A 23676-nucleotide genomic window follows, 5' to 3' on the forward strand; every position below is an offset into this window, starting at 1 on the left:
TTCAAACTCATTCTCTTTTTTCTGTTAGGGATTTTCTCCACCCACTAAGGTCCACCATTCAATGAATACCCTCCTTTACTAATCAAAATGATTGTTATGTTATTATTATTTAAGTGTAGCCACTTAAAAGCTCAGGGAGACTCTCAGTTAATATTAGAACCAGGTTTTACACATACTTGGATGACAGGAAAAATGGCCTTACAGAAAGATTTAGTATCCATCCTTTGGCCATTCAGCTAATACTGATGGCCAATTAATCTGCCATTGAGAGGAAGCTTCAGAAGCCAAAGGATGGCCTGTAATCACTGTAAACTTCATTGCTGGCAATCGGTCCCTATGCACAGAAAACCTTAATGGTACTGGACTTGATTTAGGACATGTTCTGGACTCACTCTTTAATTGCACCCTTTGGTTTGACTCAGATGATGGAGAATGAACTCCTATATATAATGACACAAATTTTAAAATAGATAATGACAATGAAATCTTTGATTATGCTATTAAGAAAATTACTGAAGCTACTAAACTCAACCTAATCTGCAAAACAAGAAAAAAATTACATTGCACTGCATCTTGTAAGTGCCTTTGAAAATCGTAAACAAAACTTAAGCTGGTCCCCCAAATTGGCATGAGGTGGCCAGTTTTAACCAAACCTCTATCATTAGGAAAACTCTAATGCTATAACAAATCATTGTAAATAATAAACAGCCTCTGCATTCTTACTATATAAGCTATCTTATAACAATATACTTCTGAGCCTCATTCTAACTGTCCATTTAAGAGTTCCCAGTTCATGAAATGTTTTTATGTGCACAATAAACTCTTACTAATTACTATTTTTAGTGATCCAATAGTTTCAATGTTGTCATTTCTGGATTTTTTACACTCAGTTCCCTCTAACTTTCTCATTCACACCAACTTTGGCTACCCGTTCCCACCCCCCCCACCATCATCTCCATCCCTCTTTTTGTTATTCTCTTTTGCCAACTAAGAAGATGCTTCTTCTTCTATCTGCTCTTTCAGTTCTATCTCAGGATATAATATTAGCATAGTGCTCCTTGTAAGAAACACACACACGACACACAGATATACATCAGGGGCCAAGGCCCAGTCCTGGCTGCATTTACTAAGATTACAGACCCTTTAACATCCTAGTCCATCAAGAGGTATAAAATACTAGTTCAGGAAGGGACTTCATCTTATTTTACAGATGAAGACACTGAGGCTCACAAAGAATAAGAAAGATATTTGACATATATCAATAATATCTCAATAAAGCTGAGGGGGTATATCTGAACCCCCATAATTGGTTGGTGGAAGAGCCATCATTAAAAATTTTGGCTTCACACTCCCAACCTAGTATCTTTATCAGTACCATGCATCCTCTTCTTCTGACTTTCAGGGGTCACTGAGATATAAATAAAGCTAATTCTACTTTTAAAACAAGGCTCTTTTCTGAAACACATTTATTATTCTGGATTCTATAGGTCTATTATTTACTCTCAGCCAGTTTCCAAATAATAAATAGCACTTATCACAATAACAATTAAAATGTATCTAGGTATTTTTTTTGCATAAAAGCTGTTTTCTTGAAAACATCAATAAAATAAATAAGCCTCTGGCCAGGCTAACTAAGAAAGAGGGAAGACACAAATTACTAATAACAGAAATGAAAGAGAGGACCATCATTATAGAGCCCATGGACATTAAAAGGATAATAAAGGAATACTATGAATAACTCTAATCCCACAAATTTGATAACCTAGATGAAATGGGCCAATTTCTTGAAAAACACAATCTGCCAAAACTCATACAAGAAGAAATAGACAATCTCAATATAACTATATCTATTGAAGACATTGATTCAATAATTAATAACCTTCCAAAACAGAAAGCACCAGGCCCAGATGGGTTCACTAGTGAATTCTACCAAATATATAGGGAAAAAATTATACCAATTCTCCATAGTCTCTTCCGGAAGATAGAAGCAGAGGAGATACTTTCTAACTCATTCTATGGAGCTAACATTACCCTAATATCAAAACCAGACAAAGACATTATAAGAAAAAAACTACAAACCAATATCTTTCATGAACATATGTGCAAAAATTCTCAGCAAAATATTAGCAAATTGAAGTCAACAATGAATAAAAAGAATTATACAACACACCAAGTGAGATTTATTCCAGGCATGCAAAGCTGGCTCCAACATTTGAAAATCACCTGATGTAATTCATCACATCAATAGGCTAATGAAGAAAAATCACATGATCTTATCAATAGATGCAAAAAAAAAGCATCTGACAAAATCCAACACTTATTCATGATTTAAAAAAAAAACTCCCAGAAAAATAGGAATAAAAAGAAACTTTCTCAACTTGATAAAGAATATCTACAAAAAAACATATAACTAACATTACACTTAGTAGTAAGAAACCAGAAGCTTTTCCACTCAGATCAGAAACAAGGTAAGTTTATCCCCTCTCACCACTCCTTTGCAACATCATATTGGAATTCCTAGTTAATGCAATAAGATAGGTAAAAGAAATAAAAGGTTTACAGAATGGAAAGGAAGAAATACAACTGTCTTTGTTTGCAATGACATTATTGTCTATGTAGAAAATCTGAAAGGATCAACCAAAAAACTCTTGGAACTAATAAGTGATTACAGTAAGGTTGCAGAATATGAGGTTAATATACAAAAGTCAGCTTCTTTCCTATATACCAGCAACGTACAAGTGGAATTTGAAATTGAAACTGTACCATTTGCATTAGCACCCCCCAAAATGACATATTTAGGTATAAATCTAACAAAATGTGTACAAGACCCATGTGAGGAAAACTATAAAACTCTGAGGAAGGAAATCAAAGAAGAACTAAATAACTGGAGAGATATTTCATATTCATGGATAGGAAAATGCAATATTGTTAAGATGTCAGTTCTTTCCAACTTCATTTAAAGATACAAGGCAATCACAGTCAAAATCCCAAGCAAGTTATTTTGTGGATATTGGCAAACTGATTCTAAGGTTTACATGGAGAGGCAAAAGAACCGGAAGAGTCAACATAATATTGAAGGAAAAGAACAAAGTCAGAGGACAGACACTACCAACGTTAAGACTTACTATATACCTATAGTAATCAAGAAAGTGTGGTAGTGGTGAAAGAATAGACAAATCAATAGAACAAAATGGAGAGCCCAGAAACAGACCCACAAAAATATAGTTGACTGATCTTTGACAAAGGAGTAAAGGCAATATAATTGAGAAAAGATAGTCTTTTCAACAAATGGTGCTGAACAATTGGACATCCACATGCAAAGAAAATGAACCTAGATACAGACCTTATACCCTTCACAAAAATTAACTCAAAATAGATCATAGACCTAAATGTAAAACACAAAACTATGAAACTCCTAGAAGATAATGCAACCGAAAATCTAGATGATCTTGAGTTTGGTAATGACCCCTTTTTTTTTTTTACTTTTTATTTATTTATTTTAACATCTTTATTGGGGTATAATGGCTTTACAATGGTGTGTTAGTTTCTGCTGTTGGTGATGACTCTTTAGATACAATACCAAGTTTTAAAATTTAAAACTTCTGCTTTGCAAAAGACATGGTCAAGAGAGTAAGAAAGCAAATCACAGATATGGAGAAAATATTTGAAAAAGACATACATGATAAAGGACTGTTATCCAAAATACACAAAGAACTCTCAAAACTCAACAATAAGAAAACATACAATTCAATTAAATAATGGGCAAAAGACCTGAACAGGCACCAAAGAAGATATACAGAGGGCACATAAGCATATAAAAATGCTCAATATCAATGTCATCATGGAACTGCCAATTAAAACAACAATAAGATACTACTATACATCGTTAGAATGGCAACCATCTAGAACATTCACAACACTAAATGCTGGTGAGGATGTGGAGCAATAGATACTCTCATTCATTGCTGGTGGGAATGCAAAATGTTATAGCTACTTTTGAAGACAGTTTGACAGTTTCTTACAAAATTAAACATATTCCTACCATTTGATCCAGCAACCACACTCTTCGCTATTTACCCAAGTGAGTTGAAAACTTATGTCCACATAAAAATCTGCACACAATGTTTACAGCAGCTTTATTCATAATTGCCAGAACTTGGAAGCAACCAAGATGTTCTTCAGCAGACGAACAGATAAATAAACTGTGGTACAACCAGAAAATGAAATATTTTTCAGTTCTTAAAAGAAATGCACAATCAAGCTATTAAAAGACATGGAGGAATCTTAAATGCATATTACTAAGTAAAAGAAGACAGTTTGAAAAAGCTAGATAGTGTATGACTGCAACTATATGACATTCTAGAAAAGGCAAAACTGTGGTGACAGTAAAAAGGTCAGTGGTTGCCAGGGATTAAAAGGGAGGGAAGGATGAATAGGTGGAGCTGAGTATTTCTAGGGCAGTGAATAGTCATTCTATATGATACTGTAATGGTAGATGCATGTCACCATACTTTTGTCAAAACCTATAGAGTGTACAATACCAAGAATGAACACTAATGTAAACTACTGACTTTGGTTGATAATGATGTTCATCAATTGCAACAAATACCAACAAATATACGACACTGGTGCAGGATGTTGATATTGGGGCAAGAGGCTATGAATGTGCAGGGTCAGGGATAGGTATATGGGAACTCTTTGTACTTTCCATGAATTTTTCTCTGAACTTAAAACTGCTCTAAAAATAAAGTCTATTTTTTAAAAAGAATGATAACAAGAATATAAAATTTTTAAATGCATCTGACAAAGTGAGTGTAGGCTTTGTGAATTGAGAGCCCAGGATTCTGATATTATTTCTGCCGAAGGCTACTGTGCAACTGTGATCAAGCAACTATATCTTTGGGCCTGAGTGTTCTCATTTCTAAAATAACTCTCAGGTTATTTTAGCTCTAACATTATTCTCTGGGTCAGTGAAATTTAAGTGGTACATATTGACAGTGACCCAATGGAGCATGAAGCAAAATCTCACCACCTCCAAAGCTGCACTTCAACCACTAAGCAAGTTAGTGATGATTCAGCACTTCAGTAACTGGTGCTCACAGGTAACTGTATAATAGATTATCCCCATATTAACTGAATGCCTTCCAAAAGTTATAGGAAAACAGCCATTAAAGACAGATTGACAGGGCTTCCCTGGTGGCGCAGTGGTTGAGAATCCGCCTGCCGATGCAGGAGACACGGGTTCGTGCCCTGGTCCGGGAAGATCCCACATGCCGCGGAGCAACTAAGCCCGTGAGCCATGGCCGCTGAGCCTGTGCGTCCGGAGCCTGTGCTCCGCAACGGGAGAGGCCACAACAGTGAGAGGCCCGCATACAGCAAAAAAAAAAGACAGACTGACAAATCTAGCCAACAGGCCATTATTTGGCAATTTTGTAAGCTTATTTTTAAAATTGAGCTGATCACACTGTAGTGTATACAGAAGTAGAAATATAAGATTGTACACATGAAAGTTATATAATGTTATAAACTGATGTTACCTCAATAAAAAATAAATTTAAAATATTGAAGTTTATCCAAATTGCCATTCTAGAAACCAGGGGCATAAGCTTCCAAGAGAATGGGGTGGAGATGGAGGAGCCTCTGTATAAGTCTACCTCCTCAGGCACTGATGTGGGTCAGCTTTCACCATCAAAACATCTCAGGTAACAGGAGATTCGTATGTGCTCCCATCAATGCAGAAAAGAGACACTACTCACGTGACTGGAAGAGTTCTATGAAATCTCAAGCCCCCATGAGATCATATATTTGGTGCATACATGCATTGTTAGTTAGAATAAAACCAAATTACTCTGAATAATATAAAGTAATTAATAATAAGAACACAGGGACTTCCCTGGTGGTCCAGTGGTTAAGACTTTTTGCTTTCCAGTGCAGGGGGTACAGGTTTGATCCCTGGTCAGGGAACTAAGATCCCACGTGCCTCACAGCCAAAAAATCAAAACATAAAACAGAAGCAATATTGTAACAAATTCAATAAAGACTTAAAAAAATGGTCCACATCAAAAAATCTTTAAAAAAATTAAAAAAGCAAACACAACTTGGTTCTGCATTGTGGACCTTTTTAAAAAAATAAAATAAAATAAAACTACTACAGACTTTTCTTTAAAGAATTTCCAGGAAGGTCTTAAGAGAAAGCACTACAGTTAAGGTACAAAGCCTGAATACAGACCCTGAAAACTGCCATGATAGCAATGACTTAATTCTGACAGAAGAAGTCTCTGAACAGAGTCTCTTACCCACTGTGGGACACAGAGGAGAATCCTGCTTTCTCAGGCTGAGTCTTCTGCTCATTCACTCCCCTCTCAGCAGGTCCCTTCTTCTCTAAGGGCTGATGCACCACAGTCTTCAGTTGGAGCATTTTCTCACAAAGAACCCTCTTACTGCCTCCTTTAAAAGGAAAGATAGAAAAGAAATGCATCTGGGTCTCCACAATGGCTAGACTTTCCTCCAAAGCTACCTAGAGGAATCAAAACAAAATAATGGTTTAAAGAGGCTGGATTACTATGAAGCGTCCTCTAGGAGCATGAAAATCACAAGAGCAGAACCTATAACAAAATAAACAATGAAACCTACAATGTGCCCCCTTGAACAGTTCTTTATCAGCCATGACGACCCTGGTGATCCACTGGGTTGAAGGAAAGATGCAGCAAGTAGGGGGAGACGTTGCTTGCTATGAAGAGGAAGAGGAGGGTCCAGAGAAGTTTTAGAAGTAAAAATAAGCAAACAATGAAGTAAACAAATGCAAACAAATGGGCTTTAAACTGGCTAAAGGATGAGTATTTTTGATTCTTACAGTTGAGATAAAGTCCCCTGGGAGTGTCCCTTCAGAAATCAGAAAGCCTTTCTATCGTCCCTAAGTTTTGACAGTCATGTGGGCAGAAACAGAATTTGAGATGTCAGAATTCAAATCTCAGTAACTGGGACTCAACAATAGCAACATGGGAAGGACTCAGAGTGTCTGGCCTCAAGTTGTAATTCTAGAATTGGAATGTGGAGGTAGCTACAGAACCTGAGGAAGCCCTGCTTTCTGATGGCCCACGATACTCAACACAAGGCTACCTGTTTCTCCCTGGATGTCCCTATCAATAAAGATCACCTCTCTTACCAGCCAGTTTTAGCATGTGTATTCTTTTGCTCATACTACCAACCAATCAATTTCTAAAGAAAAATCTAAGCATATTTTCCTCGTTCAATCTTGCTGTTGCATAGAAAACATCAAACAAATAATATTTTCTCAACACCTTTTATTTTCTTGAAGATAGTTTCAATAAAAACAATTCTTGTGGCTTTTCCTAAATGAATTTTTTAAGGCTTCTAGTGATTCTCACCATTTCTCTTTGGGAACTCTCCAGATTTTATTCCTTATATTCTTTTAGGAGCATAGTGATCAAAAACTGGAGTATATGTTCAAAGTATGACTAATAAATTTAGCATAATGATTTTTCATTGATCATAATCTTTTCATTCCATAATAGTTAATATATCCCAATGCAATGTTGGATTTCTTTCCCCTGAAGCAGGGAAACATGTAGGGGTTTCATTTAACAAGAAGTCAATTTTAACTTTCTGAACTCCCACCCTCATTTTTTTTGTGTGTGTGTGTGTGGTACACGGGTCTCTCCCGTTGCGGAGCACAGGCTCTGGACGCGCAGGCTCAGCGGCCATGGCTCACGGGCCCAGCCGCTCCGCGGCATGTGGGATCTTCCCGGACCGGGGTACGAACCCGTGTCCCCCGCACCGGCAGGCGGACTTTCAACCACTGCGCCACCAGGGAAGCCCTGCATTGCTTTTTAAAAAAATCTATATAAACATTATACTCTACTAATGTCTGTTTTGAGTTGAATTCTGGATCTACAATTTACTTTCCACTTTCTCAAAGCCCTTAAAATATTTTATCTCCTTTAATATGATTAATGCATACTTAATGTTGGTGCTGATTTTAAAAATCTAACAGATTTATTTATTCTTTCACTTGGGTCTTGATAGAGTTGCCTGGGCTGCCAAAAAGCCATTGGAAATGGGCCTTGACAGAGCCCAGTAAGACCTAGGCCATGGAATGGAGGGAATGGATGGCAAATGCAAGCAATAGTTTTTAGTGACACAGCAGCTGAGACTACAAAGAGAGTCACAGGCACAACAGGAGTGAGAGGGATTACCTTGTTTCCCACTTCCTAAGCCTCCATTTCAATGGCGTGCTGATAAGTGTTTAACAACAAGCACTCCTGGGGATAAAGTCCTGATTTGTAACATTTGCCTATCTCTGTGGAGTACATGCTCTCACTGTGGCCAGTTTTAAGCTACCAATGAGACATCACTGAATACAGAGGTGGGAAGGGATGCTAAGTAGCACGCCATGATATATACAGATATTATATCCACCACATAAATCTATAGACATACCACCTCACATCCATTAGGATGGCCACTATTAAAAAAAAAAAACAAGCAAATGTCAAGGATGTGGAGAAATTGGAACTCTTATGCACTGCTGATGGGAATGTAAAACAGTACAGCTGCTATGTAAAATTGTATAACAGTTCCTCAAAAATTTTTTAAAAATAGGATTACCATATGATCCAGCAATTCTACTTCTGGGTACATACCCAGAAGAATTGAAAGCAGGGATTCAGAGATCTTTGTACAACCATATTCATAGCAGCATTATTCACTATAGCTAAAAGGTGGAAGCAACCCAATTGTCCATTCAGCAGAGGAATGGATAAATGAAATGTGGTATATAATACATATAATGGAATACCATTCACCCTTAAAAAAGGAAATTCTAATGCATGTTACAATATGGATTAACCTTGAAGACATTATGCTAAGTGAAATAGGCCAGTAACAAAAGGGCAAAAGATTCTACTTATATGTGGTGAAATTCACATTTTTTTAAAGTGGGTATGATTCCATTTACATGTGGTACCTAGAATAGTCAAACTAATAGAGTCAGAAATAAAAATGGTGATTACCAAGGGCTGCGGGTAGAGAGATATGGAGAGTTATGTTTTAATAGGTAGAGAATTTCAGTTTTGCAAGATGAAGAGTTCTGTGGATGGATGGTGAGTTGTGATAGTAGCATAATAACATGAATGTACTTAATGCCACTAAACTGTACACTCAAAAATGGTTAAGATGGTAAACCTCAAGAGCATAGATAATAGTAAAATGCAAAATAATTAGGAAGAAATGAGTTTTAATATTCACAGTTTAATATTCACAATAACATGAATAAATCCCTCCAAAACACTATGTTCAGCAAAGGATGCCTCTGGACAGAATGTTTTTGAATATCCAAAACATAGCTATTTTAATATTCCTCCGTGTTACTCATGTATGATTCCAGTTTGTTCCAGACAGGGAGAAGAGGCAAAGCTAAGTTGTAGGCATAGAAATCAGAAGAGTAGTTGTTTCTTTGAGGTATTTTCACTGGAAACTTACATGAGGGAAACTTCCTGAGTTGATGTTCTATAGAACCTGGTCTGGCCAGTGGTTACAAGGGTATGTACATTTGTCAAGATTCATCAAGCTGTGCACTTTATATATATGCATTGTACTATTTGTAAGTTATATCACAATAACTACTGTTAGCAGTTCTAGAATTTCCATTTGATTTTTTAATAGATTCCTAATTTCTGATGTAAGTTTCCATCTTGTCATCTACGTCCTTGAACACCTAAAATATACATATTTTAGTGTTCCTATCTGGTAACTCCAATAGTTTAATCATATTATGAGTCCGTTTCTATTGTTTGCTTTTTTCCTCTTGGTCTTATTTCTTTCTATGCCTGCAAATGTGATTGAGTAATGGCCTGGATGTGTGAAAAATGATGGAGACTTTGAATAAAGTTATTGGTGGGGGGATATTATAGAGGGGCAGATTGCCTCAATCTATTCCATGACTAAACTGATTTACAGTTTGTTTGCCCTCATGGGAAGTCTTAATATATACCTGTTTTTTCCAACACAACTAGGCTGCTGCTTTAGGGCTCCCATCTGAGAAGCACCATCTCTTTTGAGGGTCCTGAACTTCAATTTATATCTATCTCCTTTGTACCATGGTACCACTGAAAACTGCTCTTCTTTCAGCTGTACTCTGCTTTCTTTCATAACTTCTTGCCAGCATAGAGCTGCATTTGCAAATGCTTTGAGGGGAAAGCCTTTATCAAGTGTCCAGCTCACTTCCCAATGCACTCCAGGATCCTGGCTCCTTAAGTCTGAATACTTGGTCAGCTCCACAAGCCTTCCCTGCCCCCTCTCCGACCGCCTACTCCTCAATTCCCAATCCCTGATCCCATGAGATTACTTAAAGTACTACTAGTTTTTTCTGACTCTTAGCAGCTGCCCTCTACCCAGCTTCTCAGCCTCTTGTTCCTTGCCAAGAACTGGCAAATGCCCTGAGGGGAAAAAGCAGAGAATTGTTTCATTCCAATGAGCTTCTCTCTAGAACTGGCTCTGTGTGTCCTAACTGCATTGGTAGCTTTCCAAAGACTTCAAACAGAATTCCTTTAAATCAGATCTTATCTACTTGTTTTCAGGGTGTATGCTGGTTTGCTACAGATACTCCATCATAACTGAAAGAGGAAATCTACAAATTCCAGGTAAACTAAAATTTCCTACTTTGATTTCTAAAGAAGAACAAAAAAGAAGGGGTCACTGATACATACCTGGATTTTTCTTATAATATTTGGGTAAGTCTGGTTGGATATTAAAAGCACTTCCTAGAATCACGTGCAAAAGACTTTCTACCATGAGCTGAAAAATCATCGTGCCTGCTTAAGGTCCAAGGATTTGATGAAGTTTGATCCAGTTCCCTGCTGAACTGTCTGCACTTCAGTTAGATCAGTATCAAACCTTGCCAGTAACCAGTTTTCCAGATATTGGTCACTAATATGCAGGAGAAGAGGCCAACCAAGCCACTAAACATCCCTAATTTATTCTAGGGAATGTTGAAAGTCAGCAGTAGTACAGTTAGAAGTAGAAATAAACGGCTTAATAATAATAATAATAATAACAGCTTTCTTGGAGCTTTACTGTGTGACCAGCACTCTTCCTCAGTGTTTTACTATATAATAACTTATTAAGTTCACATAACAATCCTAAAAGATAGTGTAGGATATTACCACCCCCTTGCTGCAGATGAGAACGCTGAGGCACTGAAAGGCTGAGCTAATTTTAAGGGTCACATTCCTGTGACAGTGAGAGCCAGCACTCAGACCCAGGCAGTTTGTCTGCAGCACCACCATGCTTAGTGGTAACTGAGAAGACGTCACCAAGATTTGCATCCCCTCCTTCTTGTTCAACCTCCAAGATTTCAAAGAGAAAAAGAAGATTGAAAGGAAGGCCTACAAAACGCTCAGAACCAATTAATGAAAGAAGGAAGAAGAGGAGAGAGAGAGTAAAAAAAAAAACCATTTAATCTTCCCCAGAAACAGACTCCATGGTTCCAGAGATGATGCAATCACATCTCCCAACCAGAAGTGTTTATGGGCCTTGATTCTTCTGGTCTGAGCTCGGGAGTTCCCGTAGAGGGCTTCCTAAAGGTAACAGTGCATTTTGTGTTCATAGGACAGAGGGGACAGCTGAGCACCCCCATCTTCTTGACTTAGGGAAGAGGGAGTGCTCCTGGAGGGACAGTGAAGAGGGAGGACATCCCATAAAAAATGAGACAAAATCATGCTTTTCTAAGTTCATTAATGAACGTAACACTTTCATATTTAGCCATGTTCATGTACCTTTATCATTGAAAACAGTGTTTTCTTTACATTGATTCACATTTTTTTAAACTCACATGTGTTGCCTACTTTTTTGTTTGCTAGGTCATTTAACATATTTCTTATGTTTATTTTCAAGCCCTTGTATAATAGTCCAGCATCTAGGCCACCCGGGAGTTTTCTCTACTGACTGATTTTTTTCTTTTGATTATATGTCACTTTTTTTGCTTCACTGTGCCTCTTGTAACTTTGTAATATGTGCCAGACAGTGCGTTTGACAGTGTAGAGACAGAAGTAAATATTTACTCCCAGGTATGGACATACCCATTTTTCTATTAGGCCTCTAGTATGAAGGGCTGTGTCAATCTAATGTGTCTGTCTTGAGTTGCGTTTGGTTTTGTTTGATTAATCAGATTTGGTTTTCCACTGGATTCAAATGTTTTTGAGTAGGGTCAGACATTTTTTTTCAGCTGGGTTTGGGATCTGAGTACCAGAGAGACTCCGGCCATTTTAAAAAATGCATTTCAGCCCAGCAACCAGCTTTTCTGAACCACGAGAGATATATTTCTCCTTTACAGCCTGGGTTTTCACTTTCTGGCTCATAGCAGAGATCTTTTTGCTTTTCAGTTCTGCTGTCAGCTTTCTGCACTCTGCTGCTTCTTCCTGCTACTCTCCTGCTAGTCTTTAGAGGATCAAAGGTATGTGAATGTAAACTCACGTTTTCATTTAAAAAGTAAATCATGAGTATTATAAATGTGTGTTTATGTGTCCATATTAATAGATAGTGTTAAAAAATAACTCAGAGACAATTATGAGTACATAATTCACTCTCATATATGAAGGAGAACTGCTGATCTTCAAATAAAGCACCCCCCCCACCCCGGCCCACCAAATATATTAAAACAAAATAGGTGAGAGGCGAGAAAAGAAAACACAACCAGGGAATGATGAATCTCTCTCTCTCTCCCCTTCCTTTTTTTCATAAGCTGATATTCTGGAATCTCTAAAAGGACAGTCTGAGCAGTCTGCATTAGGAACAATTTCACTGGTCCATGGGAGAAACCAATATCAGTGATTTTGGGGTTTTCTGGATAGCATTGAAAATTTAGCTAAAAATTGTGCATGACAAGTTATGTTTGCCAGTGCCCGTCCATTGGAACCTCTGTATTAGTTAGACCAGGTTTGTGCCATTTTCCTCTTCAGAATTTTTAACCTGCCAGCGTTTGGTCAAAATTCTGCTTCTAATGGAGCCAATTTGACTATGATAGCCTCAGTCTCTTTTTGATACATAATAATCAGTAGGATGTTACCACAGGATAATGGTTCTGTACCAACATTTATACACATGAATATTAGTGGAAGAAGTATGAGTAAAATCACAATATCATAAGTAATTTGGAATCTACTTCATACCCAATTTTCCAGTTCGCCTAGGACTATCTAGGAGAATAGGGCTCAAGAATCAGTTTGGTCAACCTTAGCTAACAAGGTAAACTTTTTAATTGACTGATTGATTAATTTTTTAAGTCCTTAGTTCAAAAAGGTAAGATAGCATTTGTGTAGCTGGCCAGTAAATAGTAAAGGGTAATTTCACAATTATGGACTCTTCTAGGGAACACATTTATGCTAATTTGTAGAGTATCTAAAGCTTGAGCTGTTTTATTTATTTGAACCAAAGTCAGTGATAAGTTATGGGTCACATGTTCTAGTTTAAGAACAATGAGCCAGAGTAGAAATCCTCATACATCACAAACTGGTGAAATCTATAGTGTCTCAGATCATATCTTTACAATGTTAGGTTCTTAATTTTATATAAATAATTGCTTTTTTTTCTGTTGTTAGAATGGCCAGATGACAATGGTCCAGGTGGCATTTTTGATTTGGTGAGATGGGAAAGTCATCTCATTACTCAAAATAATTAATAATAATAGTAATAATAACTTCAGGGATACACATAGAAAAGGCACAAAATAATTATCTATGAAAATTGAAAGGAGCCAAATACTCTCTGAACTTAAAAACAGTAACATTTACCTTTTAAAAAAATACTTAATTTCTCTTATTTTCAATTCATATAAGTGATTGTTAGTATCCATAAACCAACCTAGGCAGTACATCTTTTGAATTTTTAGAGACCTAGTTTGTCTATATGCTCCAGAAGAGAATAAATTATACCAATTTGTTTCCTAATAGTTGCACAAGTGACAAAAGATATGTGTACAAAAATGGTGACTACAGCATTATTTGTAATCATAAAACCATGAAACCAACCCACTTTAAAAAACAATGTGTAAAGGGTACAAACAAAGGTACAAACAAAGTTAGAAATGCCTTCATCAAAAATAAGGCAGACTGGGCTTCCCTGGTGGCGCAGTGGTTGAGAATCCGCCTGCCAATGCAGGGGACACGGGTTCGTGCCCCAGTCTGGGAAGATCCCACATGCCGCGGAGCGGCTAGGCCCGTGAGCCGTGGCCGCTGAGCCTGCGCATCCGGAGCCTGTGCTCCGCAACGGGAGAGGCCACAACAGTGAGAGGCCTGCGTATCACAAAAAAAAAAAAAAAAAAAAAAAAAAAAAAGGCAGAGGATAATAACAATGATCATGATTCTACTGATAACATTATTGATTGAGCAATTACTAAATCCAGGCACATCTGGCTGGTAAGGTACTATTTATACAGTTAAAAAATAATGAAGTACATAAAATTTGTTACTAGCCCAAAGAAGAAAAAGATGATTTCATCCAGAACCAATGCTCTTAAACACAGGTTTACATCAGGCCTCTCTTGTTCCTGTTTCTAGAAAGTTTGTGTCTCCCAACTATACATTTCTTCCCAACAGATCTTCTGGGAGGATATGAGAGGACAAGAAGTGGCCATTAGATGACAGAAATGTAAGTGAGCAATTCGCTGATACCAGTTTGGATATCGTAAAAGATTTACACCTTCCCCTGGTATGATGGAATGACCAAACTTCGGGTAATGGCAAAATGCACTTACGCCACAGAGACACAGTAAACTTCCTATTTTTATTGTAATAGAGAGACATCTCTCATTGAACACAAATGGATTCCACCCACTTTCTGCAATATGACTAGGCAGGCTCCAAAGCCTCATAAAGCTAGGGAGATTAGATCCACAAATTAAGTTGTCAGCTGTGTAGGGTGATTCTGAAACTAGGGCACCTGAATGGTCTCACCCTGCCTTGACCCTAACCAGCTTCAGAAGTCAGTACCCCACTCCCCAGATGCCCAGGGAGGGCACTCTCCTCACCCCACCACCAGCCGAGTGGGGCCCAAGGCAAGTTTAACACCCAAGGAGCTCATTTAGGACTTGTGGAACCAATGCATTTTGAGAGTCTGAACATACAAATAGAGACAATGGCTAGATGGTAGAGAGAAATATAGAACTCTGATCCACAACCTGCAGCCACCTGCCCAGGAAACCAACACTTTCTATATAACAATAAACCCTCAGGAAGCTAACCTGCTGTAAGTCAGATTTGTAGGAAGTCAGACTGTTATCTCTAGTAACAATCCAGGAAGCTAAACAATAAGTTCTGGAATAATTGGTTCAAAATGGCCAGGACTTCATTAATAAATGATAGTTTCCCTAATTTTTGTCCCCATTGCAACTTAGAACCAACTAGAGAAAGCCAAATATGCACCCCCAACCAGTCATACAGGATGCCTGGCTTCTAGTTAGTCCACCTACAGCTTCTCCATGCTGACAGCCTCCCCCAATCAGGGCACACCTGAAGCCTTCCCTTTTTTTTTCACTATAAAGCTTTCCTACTCCTCCTCCTTTGAGCCTCTGCTAAAATGCAGTGACCCTGGCTGACTCCCTTGTAATAATAGCAAGCTCTGAATAAACTGCCTCTGCTTTTCTCATTTGGTTGGTCTTTGTTTATTTCCATACATTGTAGCCTTTAAGCTTTTAGTCCTTTGAAGAACTCTGAGAGCAGAAATAGAAGAAAGGCTTTTCAAAGAGGAGAGTCTTATTTTAAAGGGCTCTATTTTGGTCAATTGATTTTGAAGTGTGCAATGTCCCACATTGCACACTTTGAAATGTGCATGTCCCACAGGTGGGACAATGGAGGGGCTGTCTACAGGGCACCATCTGTGCTGCTTGAGCTCCACACACTCAACTCAATTGCATTCAGTCTCAGTGGGTGGTGGGTCAGTGGGTGGGCATAGGGAAAGGGTCAGGGGCAAAATGGAAACTTCAGGAGGAGGAAAAGAAGAAGGGGAGGCATGGCCAAGGACAATAAGACCTCCCAGGAGGCTTGTGCAGAGACCCAGGCCAGATCCTGAGAGTAGAGAACTGTTTTTATTCTGTATCACAATGGGGAGGGAGAAATGGAGAGAGAGGACCTGGAAGAGAGAAATGTGCAAGAACCTGTAGTTGTTTAAGAACAAAGTTGGAAAACATTGTGGATGTTTTCACAACAAAAATATTAAAGGACAGGGAGTGGTCAAGATGCTCAAGGAACTCGGGAGAAGAACTGATGAGCACAGTGAGAAGTTTAACAAAGTTAAAATATAAAGAACCAAATAGAGCTGAAGAATAACTGCAATAAAAATACACTAGAAGGAATCCACAGCAGATTAGATGATACAGGGGAATAGAATAGCAAACTGTAAAGAGCAGTGGAAACCACTCAAGCTGAAGAGAAAAAGGAAAAACAAATTTTAAAAAATGAGGACAGTTTAAGAGACTTCTGAGACAATATCAAGCATTCTAACATTCACATTATATGGGTCCCAGAAGGAGAAGACCAGAAGTCTTCTTCTCTGTCCCCAGAAAGGGACAGAGAACATACTTGAAGACATAATAGCTGAAGACTTCCCTAACCTGGGAGAGGAAACAGACATTCAGGTCCAGGAAGAACAAGGAGTCCCAAACAGGATCAACCCAAAGAGGATCACATTAAGACATGTTATTAAAATGGCAAAAATTAAAGGTAGAGAATATTAAAAACAGCAAGGGGAAAACAACAAGTTACATATGAGGGAACTCCCATAAGGCTATCAGCTGACTTTTCAGCAGAAACTCTGCATGCCAGAAGGGAGTCGCATGATATATTTAAAGTGATGAATGGGAAAAACGTAAATACTCTACCCCACAAGGCTCTCATTCAGATTTGAAGGAGAGATCAAAAGCTTTACAGGGCTTCCCTGGTGGTGCAGTGGTTGAGAGTCCACCTGCCGATGCAGGGGACACGGGTTTGTGTCCCGGTCTGGGAAGATCCCACACGCCACGGAGCAGCTAGGCCCGTGAGCCATGGCCGCTGGGGAAAAAAAAAGTTTTACAGACAAGCAAAAGTTAAAAGAGTTCAGCACTATGAAACCAGTTTTACAAGAAATGTTAAAGGAACTTCTTTAAGCAGAAAAGGCCACGACTGGAAATATAAAAATTATGAAAGGAAAAATCTCATTGGTACAGGCAAATATACAATAAAGGAAGTAGATCAACTACTTATAAAGACTAGTAGGAAGGTTAAAAGGCAAAAGTAGTAAAATCATCTATAGCCACAATAAGTAGTTAATGGAAACTCAGAAAGATGTAAAATATGGTGTCAAAAACAGTAATCATAGGAGGGGAGTAAAAATGCAGGGTTGTTAAAATGCATCTGAACTTAAAAGAGATCAGCAACTTAAAATAGTCATACATAGATACAGATATAAAGATTATTATATATAAACCTCTGGTAATCACAAACCAAAAATCTATAATAGATACACACAGTTATTTTTAAATGGGTATTTGATAGATGTAAAAGAAATAAATTCAGTTAGAATCTATTTTAGCACTGTAAACTAACTGGTTTAAAAGCAACATCACCCAAAGCTCAATGAGTATCCACTGTGTCCAGGTTTTGGTCTTTAATACCATTGCCCACAAAATGAAGCAGACTTCTTAAAGAGATGACTACTTCCAGGAATGGTGCAGGGGAATTACAAGGTGAGCATGATGGGAAAGTTTGGACCAGAAAGCAACGTTCATTAACAAACTACTAGGATCTTTTCAAAAACACATAGCCAGCTTTAAGGAATTCTCAGTGGCATAAGTTGTGATAATTTGAGCGTGAAAAGGAATTGTGATTTTTGTGCAGGGGTCAGTAAACTATGGCCTACTGGCTAAATCTGGCTCACAGCCTGTTTTTGTAAATGTTTTTTTTTTTTCTTGGAACAGAGCCAGGCCTATTCATATATGTATTACATATGGCTCTTTTGTGTTACAATGGCAGAGTTGAGCAGTTGTAACAGAGACCATATGGCCTGCAAAGCCTAAAATATTTACTATCTGGTACTTTTCAGAAGAGTTTACTGACCGCAGTCTAGTGGATTAAAAAACAGAATATTGGAGTCCATAAATGATAATCAAAGAGATGAAGTCATTTGCATGTTGAAGTACTTAGGTTCAATGATCATGATGTCTGTAAATTCCTCAAAATGGTTCAACAAGAACATATAACTAAGTAGATATAAACCATCTGACTTCTATCTTCATAGATTAGTGTTGACTTTTGAAATTCTCATAAATAAATATACTTTTTGTGTGTGTCTGGCTTTTTTTTTCATGCAAAATAATGTTTTTGATCCATCTGTGTTTTTGAGTGTATTATTTTGGTGTTATTCATGAAGGTTATTCCTGTGTGTGTCCATATCACTGTTGATGGATAATTGAGCTATTTCTAGTTTTGGCTATTGTGAACAAAGCTGCTATGAATATGCTTGTATAATTCCTTTCTGTAGACATGTGCATTCATTTTTCTTCAGTATATGCTTTGTAGTAGAATTGCTCAGTCACAGGGTAGGTGTACATTAGAAACTGCCAAAACAGTTTTCCACAATGACTGTGCGATTTTACCTTCTCAACAGCAGCAAGATGTAAGTTATTCCACATTCTTGTCAGCATTTGCCGTTCTCTGTCTTTGAAGTTTTACTTATTCTTATGGGTACATAAAGGTATCTCATTGTAGTTTTAATTTGTGTTTCCCTAATAAGTATGATATTGCACATCTCTTAGGTCTTTGGCCCATTTAGAAATTCTTTTGTGAAGAAAGTCTATTCCGGTATTTTGTTCATTTTTATATGGCTTGGCTTTTGTAATTATTTCTATGAGCTCTCTATACATTCAATAGTAGAGTCATTTTCAGTTAAGAATATTGCAAATATCTTCACCTAGTCTGTGGCTTGCCTTTTTACTTTATGGTGATTTTGGATGAGCAAAAGTTTTTAATTTTGATGAAATCTAATTTCTTTATTTTTTCTTTTATTGTTAAGGCATCTTACTCTAAGACATCTCTCCTAACCCCAGATTGTGAATATATTTTCCTACATTTTTTCTAGAAGCTTTAATGTTTTAGCTTTCAGCTTTTACATATATGATTTATCTCCTGACCTCAGCACAATACTTAATCACTAAAGAATCCATATATTGCTTGCAGACCACCAACCCAGACTCCCCAAAATTTTTACAACCTTTGATGTAAAAACAGTCACAATAGTTTCCTGCTCTGCTCTTTGATAACTACAGATACTTGTACTTCCATCTCTCACTCTTTCTTTGGCCCTCTCTTTCCTTCTCTCTCCTCTTCTTATCCCTACAGCTGAGAAAACCAGAAACACCTAAAACTGAGAAGAAAGACCTGGTCAATCTGTGTTCAGGAGCACAGGTTCTGGTTTGTAAAACTGATTCAGCCCTTGTGTGGCCTTGGACAAGTAACTTAAACTTTATGTGCTTCAATTCTTTCTTCTGTAAAGTGGGCCTAATAGGAGTAGTCTACTTCATTCTGCCATTGTTAGCTGTGCCTAAATTTACTAGCTACTCGATCAATAATGTTATACTTAGTAGAATCATCATTTTCATTGTTATTATCCTCTGCATTATTTTTGAAAAACACTGTGCTGATATTTTGCACCTTAGTTTTACGTCTTTGAGAAGTTATTGTAAATGGAATAATGGAATATGAATGCTGTGGTGTTCTGCATAATGGCTCTGAGCTTTATTCATATTGCTGAGTATATCCAAAGTTTATTACTTTTTATTGCTGAGTAGTATTCAATTGCATGGATATACCACAGTTTGTTTACCAGTGTCCTGATAATGGACATTTGGGCTGTTTCAACTTTTGGCTATAGTGAATAAAAATGCTATGAACATTCTTGCTACAATTTTTTTTGTATGGACATGTGTTTTCATTTCTCTTGGAAGAATATCTAGGTGAAGTGTTTCTGGGAACAAAGGGATATTTATGTAAATTTATGTTTAAATGTATAAGAAATTGTCAAACCAAAGTGGTTATAACATTTTACAGTCCCACTAAAAATGTATGAGAATTCCAGTTTTTCCACATCTTCACCAAGATTTGATGTTTTCAGACATTATAATTTTAGCCATGCTACTGAGTGGAGTGGTATCTCAATGTAGTTTTAATATCTATTTCCCTGACTGCTAATGATATTGAACACTTTTTATGTGCTTACTGGCTATTAACATATCTTCCTCTTTGGAGTGTGCTTAAGCTTTCGCCTGTTTTAAAAAATGGGTGTTTCCGTTTTTAACACTGAACTGTAGTAGTTCATTATATATTCTGGAGACATAGTTTTTGTCAGATATCTTTTGTAACTATTTTCTTCCAATCTGTGACTTGACTTTTCACTTACTTAATAGTATATTTTCATGAGAAGACTTTTTAATGTTGTTAAAGCCTAATGTATCATTGTATTTTTTACTTCTTTCTGTGTCATATTTAGAAAACCTTTGCTTACTACCAGGTCATAAGGATATTCTCATATATTTTCTTATAAAACGTTATAGCTTTAGTTTGTATGGTTTGATCTATGATCCAACTCAAATTAGCTTTTGTGTATATTGTGAAGTAGGGATTGCAGGTTTTTTCACTACATAGATATCCAGTTGTTCCAGCACTATTTATTGAAATGATATTCTTTTCCCCATTGAATAGCTCTAGTGTCTTTTTAAAAAAATAATTTGACCATATAAGGTGGGTCTGTTTTAGGTGTCTCAATTCAGTTCCATTTATCTATACATGTATCCTTTTGCCACTCCCATACTATCTTGTTTGTAGTAATAAACAGCTTGATAGTAAATCTTAAAGTCTTCCAGGTTTGACTTTTTCACACAGCTCAATAAATTTTGAAATGTGTATATACTAAAGTAGCCACATGCACATCAAGATATGCTGTCACTTAATCCCTCTCATTTAATTGTAGGATACGTGCCTTCACATATTATGGCTGACCTGTTAGCCAAAGATCCTCTATTGCAGCCTCCAGAGAAAAATCTCTAGTTACCTTCAGAGCTGATTGAGAGACAAAATATCTGCAACATTCAACAATGAATATAGATTTTTTTTGAAAAAAAAGTTCATTTTCCTTACACCCATGAATACAATGTTTGATTTGCAATTTTCTATTCTTTGTAGGGACAGTCCCCTGGAGTGCCTACCCTAATTTACCAGGATGATTGTTGAGTGTGGGGTTGCAAGTTAAAGGCTGAAGTAGAATTTACTTTTATTGTATAGAAAGGATGATGGGGAGATGCTGAAAACGGCTTAGGGAAGAGTAAGCTGGAACTAGAAAGTTGATATTAGGATCTTGCAGTGATTGTCAGATTTCGTAGAAAGAGGAGTTAGATGCTACCTATCCAAAGGGGGGAAAATGTTGGTGGAAAAAAACAATATTTAAAGGCATTTTATTAGGCCTTGTCATTTATATATCATCTTTCCTTTAAGTTTTTGTAAAATTGGCATAAAGCTGGCCTCATGTGTTTGTTATATGACTTCTGGAATGTGTATTTCCATTGAAAACTATTAAAATTAAAATATTCATTGTGAACGTCCTAGATTTATCTTAAGTTCCACCAACAGGTCCCAACCTAAGGGACAAACCTACCTGGCTGAAGTGCCATTCCTGGGTCTGTGGGTCTGTGTCATTAACAGTAGTTGCTTTCCCTAGTGTATTGGTTTTCGTATTTCCCCCACACCTGAAAGTCGTCGTTCAAAACCAGCCATAAACCGTTTCCTTTGCTAAAAGATTTTAAAGTACTCTTATCCCAAGTAAGTGCAATTTAAAAACTGACGTATCTGTTGCATTCTTGGAATCCATCAAAAGCCAACGGAGAGACGTTCAAGTGCTACAAGTTCAAGTGCTGCCCATCTGGGGAGGCGGAGGGGCTGCTTACTCGCTGGCCGCCTGGCCTCGGTTCTCTGCTTTGGCGCCAACTGCTCATGGGAACTCGACTCACCTTCACCAGCGCCGGGAGGACCGGGTCGCTGCGGACGCCGACTTCGTCTTCAGGGTGCGTTTAGATGAGGAATTCGCATGGGATTTCTTCTGGTTTCACCTCTCCCTCTGTCTCTTCAAGACCGTTTTTGGATTCACCTCTCCCTCTGTCTCTTCAAGACCGTTTTTGGATCCTGACTGGACAGGACTTAAAGGAGAGGCTGCCCTTCTCCTACAGGTCTCTTCCTGCCCGGACGTTACTGCCCGCGAGGAAGAACGAGACGAGCCGGGAGGGCAGCTGGTGCCGGAGAATCACAGAGTCGCCGCGTGCGCCGGCGCGCACCGCGCCCCTGCGTCTCGCAGGCCGCGGGCAAGTTGAAACAACACCGCCGGAAGCTTCTCCTCCGGCGCCACGCGAGGTGTGGGGCTCCCGACCTGGTGAGAGGGGCCCCGCTGAGGCGGCCCGGCCCTGTCCCCTGCCCTCGAGGACAGGCCCGGAAGAGGCCGATTTGGTCCGGCGGAGCCAACAAAAGTCTCAACCGCGGCCCGGCCCCACGCTCCCGAGGTTAAAGGTCTCAAACCCTTAAGTCTTAGCGGACCGAGCGTCGCGAGTTGAATCGATTTCCACGCCTTTATCAGGAGAGTCGAGGGCCAAAATCAGACCAAGAAGAAGATTGTGTGGATCAAAGTGCGCAATTAATCAGAAAGGAAAAACGATTTCTTAACTGATTAGGTTGTGGATTGTGAAAGACCGGCATCAAGTTTTTTGGCGTGAGCACACGAAGGTTGGAGTTGCCCTCAAATAAGGTAAGAAAACTGCAGGTGCAGCAGGTTGTATGGGGAAGATCCGGAATCCAGTTCAGGGCCTTGGAGCCTGATTTGAAAGCGTTTTGCATCCATCCATCTCCGTTGCTACATCCGCCTGAGTACATTTGGACGATGGAGATGCCGGGTCTCCGTGCGCGGCCCCTTCTCACCCCGCGCACATTCCCTCCCGCCTCCACTGGGCCCCTCGCACGCTCCCCGGTCACCGGTGACCTTCTCTCCACACGCAGCCACCTCGCAAAGACGCGTCACCAGGCCAGTTCTGAGGTGCTACCAGGATGAGGCAACTCGCTCGGGACTTGCAGACCCAGCTGGCCTCGCGGGCCCTCGGAGCGTCACCTGCGGGCTCCTTTTTTGGACGAAACAGGGAGGGAACGACCTTAGGAAAGGATTTCTGGAATGACGGGTGACCCTTTCGGAAGGTCAAGGCCTTCCAGAGCAAATGCAAAAGGTCATTCTATTCAGAAGCAAGGAGAAGAGCTCACAATTTGTGGTTCCCTGGTGGTCTAGCGGTTAGGTCTCAGCGCTTTCACCTCTGCGGCCCGGTTTCGATTCCTGGTCAGGAAAGGAGGTTTTGCTTCCTACTAGGTTTGGCACTTCTAGCATTCGTTTCTTGCACGACTGGAGGAGACATGGCGTTAACTGTTTACCAAGAATACATTCCAGAAAGTGGAACAGGTAGGTGAAATGTAGTATGAATTTAAAACTCCCGTATGCGGGCACCACCAAAGTATAAATCCAATTACATGCCCCAAATTGTATGAGGCAATTTTCTCCCCCACATTTAAAACCAACACTAGAAATTATCAATCCTTTAGATATGATTTT

At 38.6% G+C, this 23676-nt stretch overlaps 1 protein-coding gene across 1 annotated transcript in view; it reads right to left on the reverse strand.

Annotated features, from left to right (window-relative positions):
* The window catches only part of LOC131764562 (myomegalin-like), a 58980-nt gene that overhangs the window by 14075 nt on the left and 21229 nt on the right, over positions 1-23676 (reverse strand). Inside the window, exon 2 of the mRNA XM_067031133.1 lies at positions 6297-6447. Coding sequence (XP_066887234.1) covers positions 6297-6447 — 151 coding nt within the window. The remainder of the gene's footprint in view (positions 1-6296; positions 6448-23676) is intronic.

This window comes from Kogia breviceps, chromosome 1 (genome assembly GCF_026419965.1).
Source record: "Kogia breviceps isolate mKogBre1 chromosome 1, mKogBre1 haplotype 1, whole genome shotgun sequence".
Taxonomy (NCBI): Eukaryota; Metazoa; Chordata; class Mammalia; order Artiodactyla; family Physeteridae; genus Kogia; species Kogia breviceps.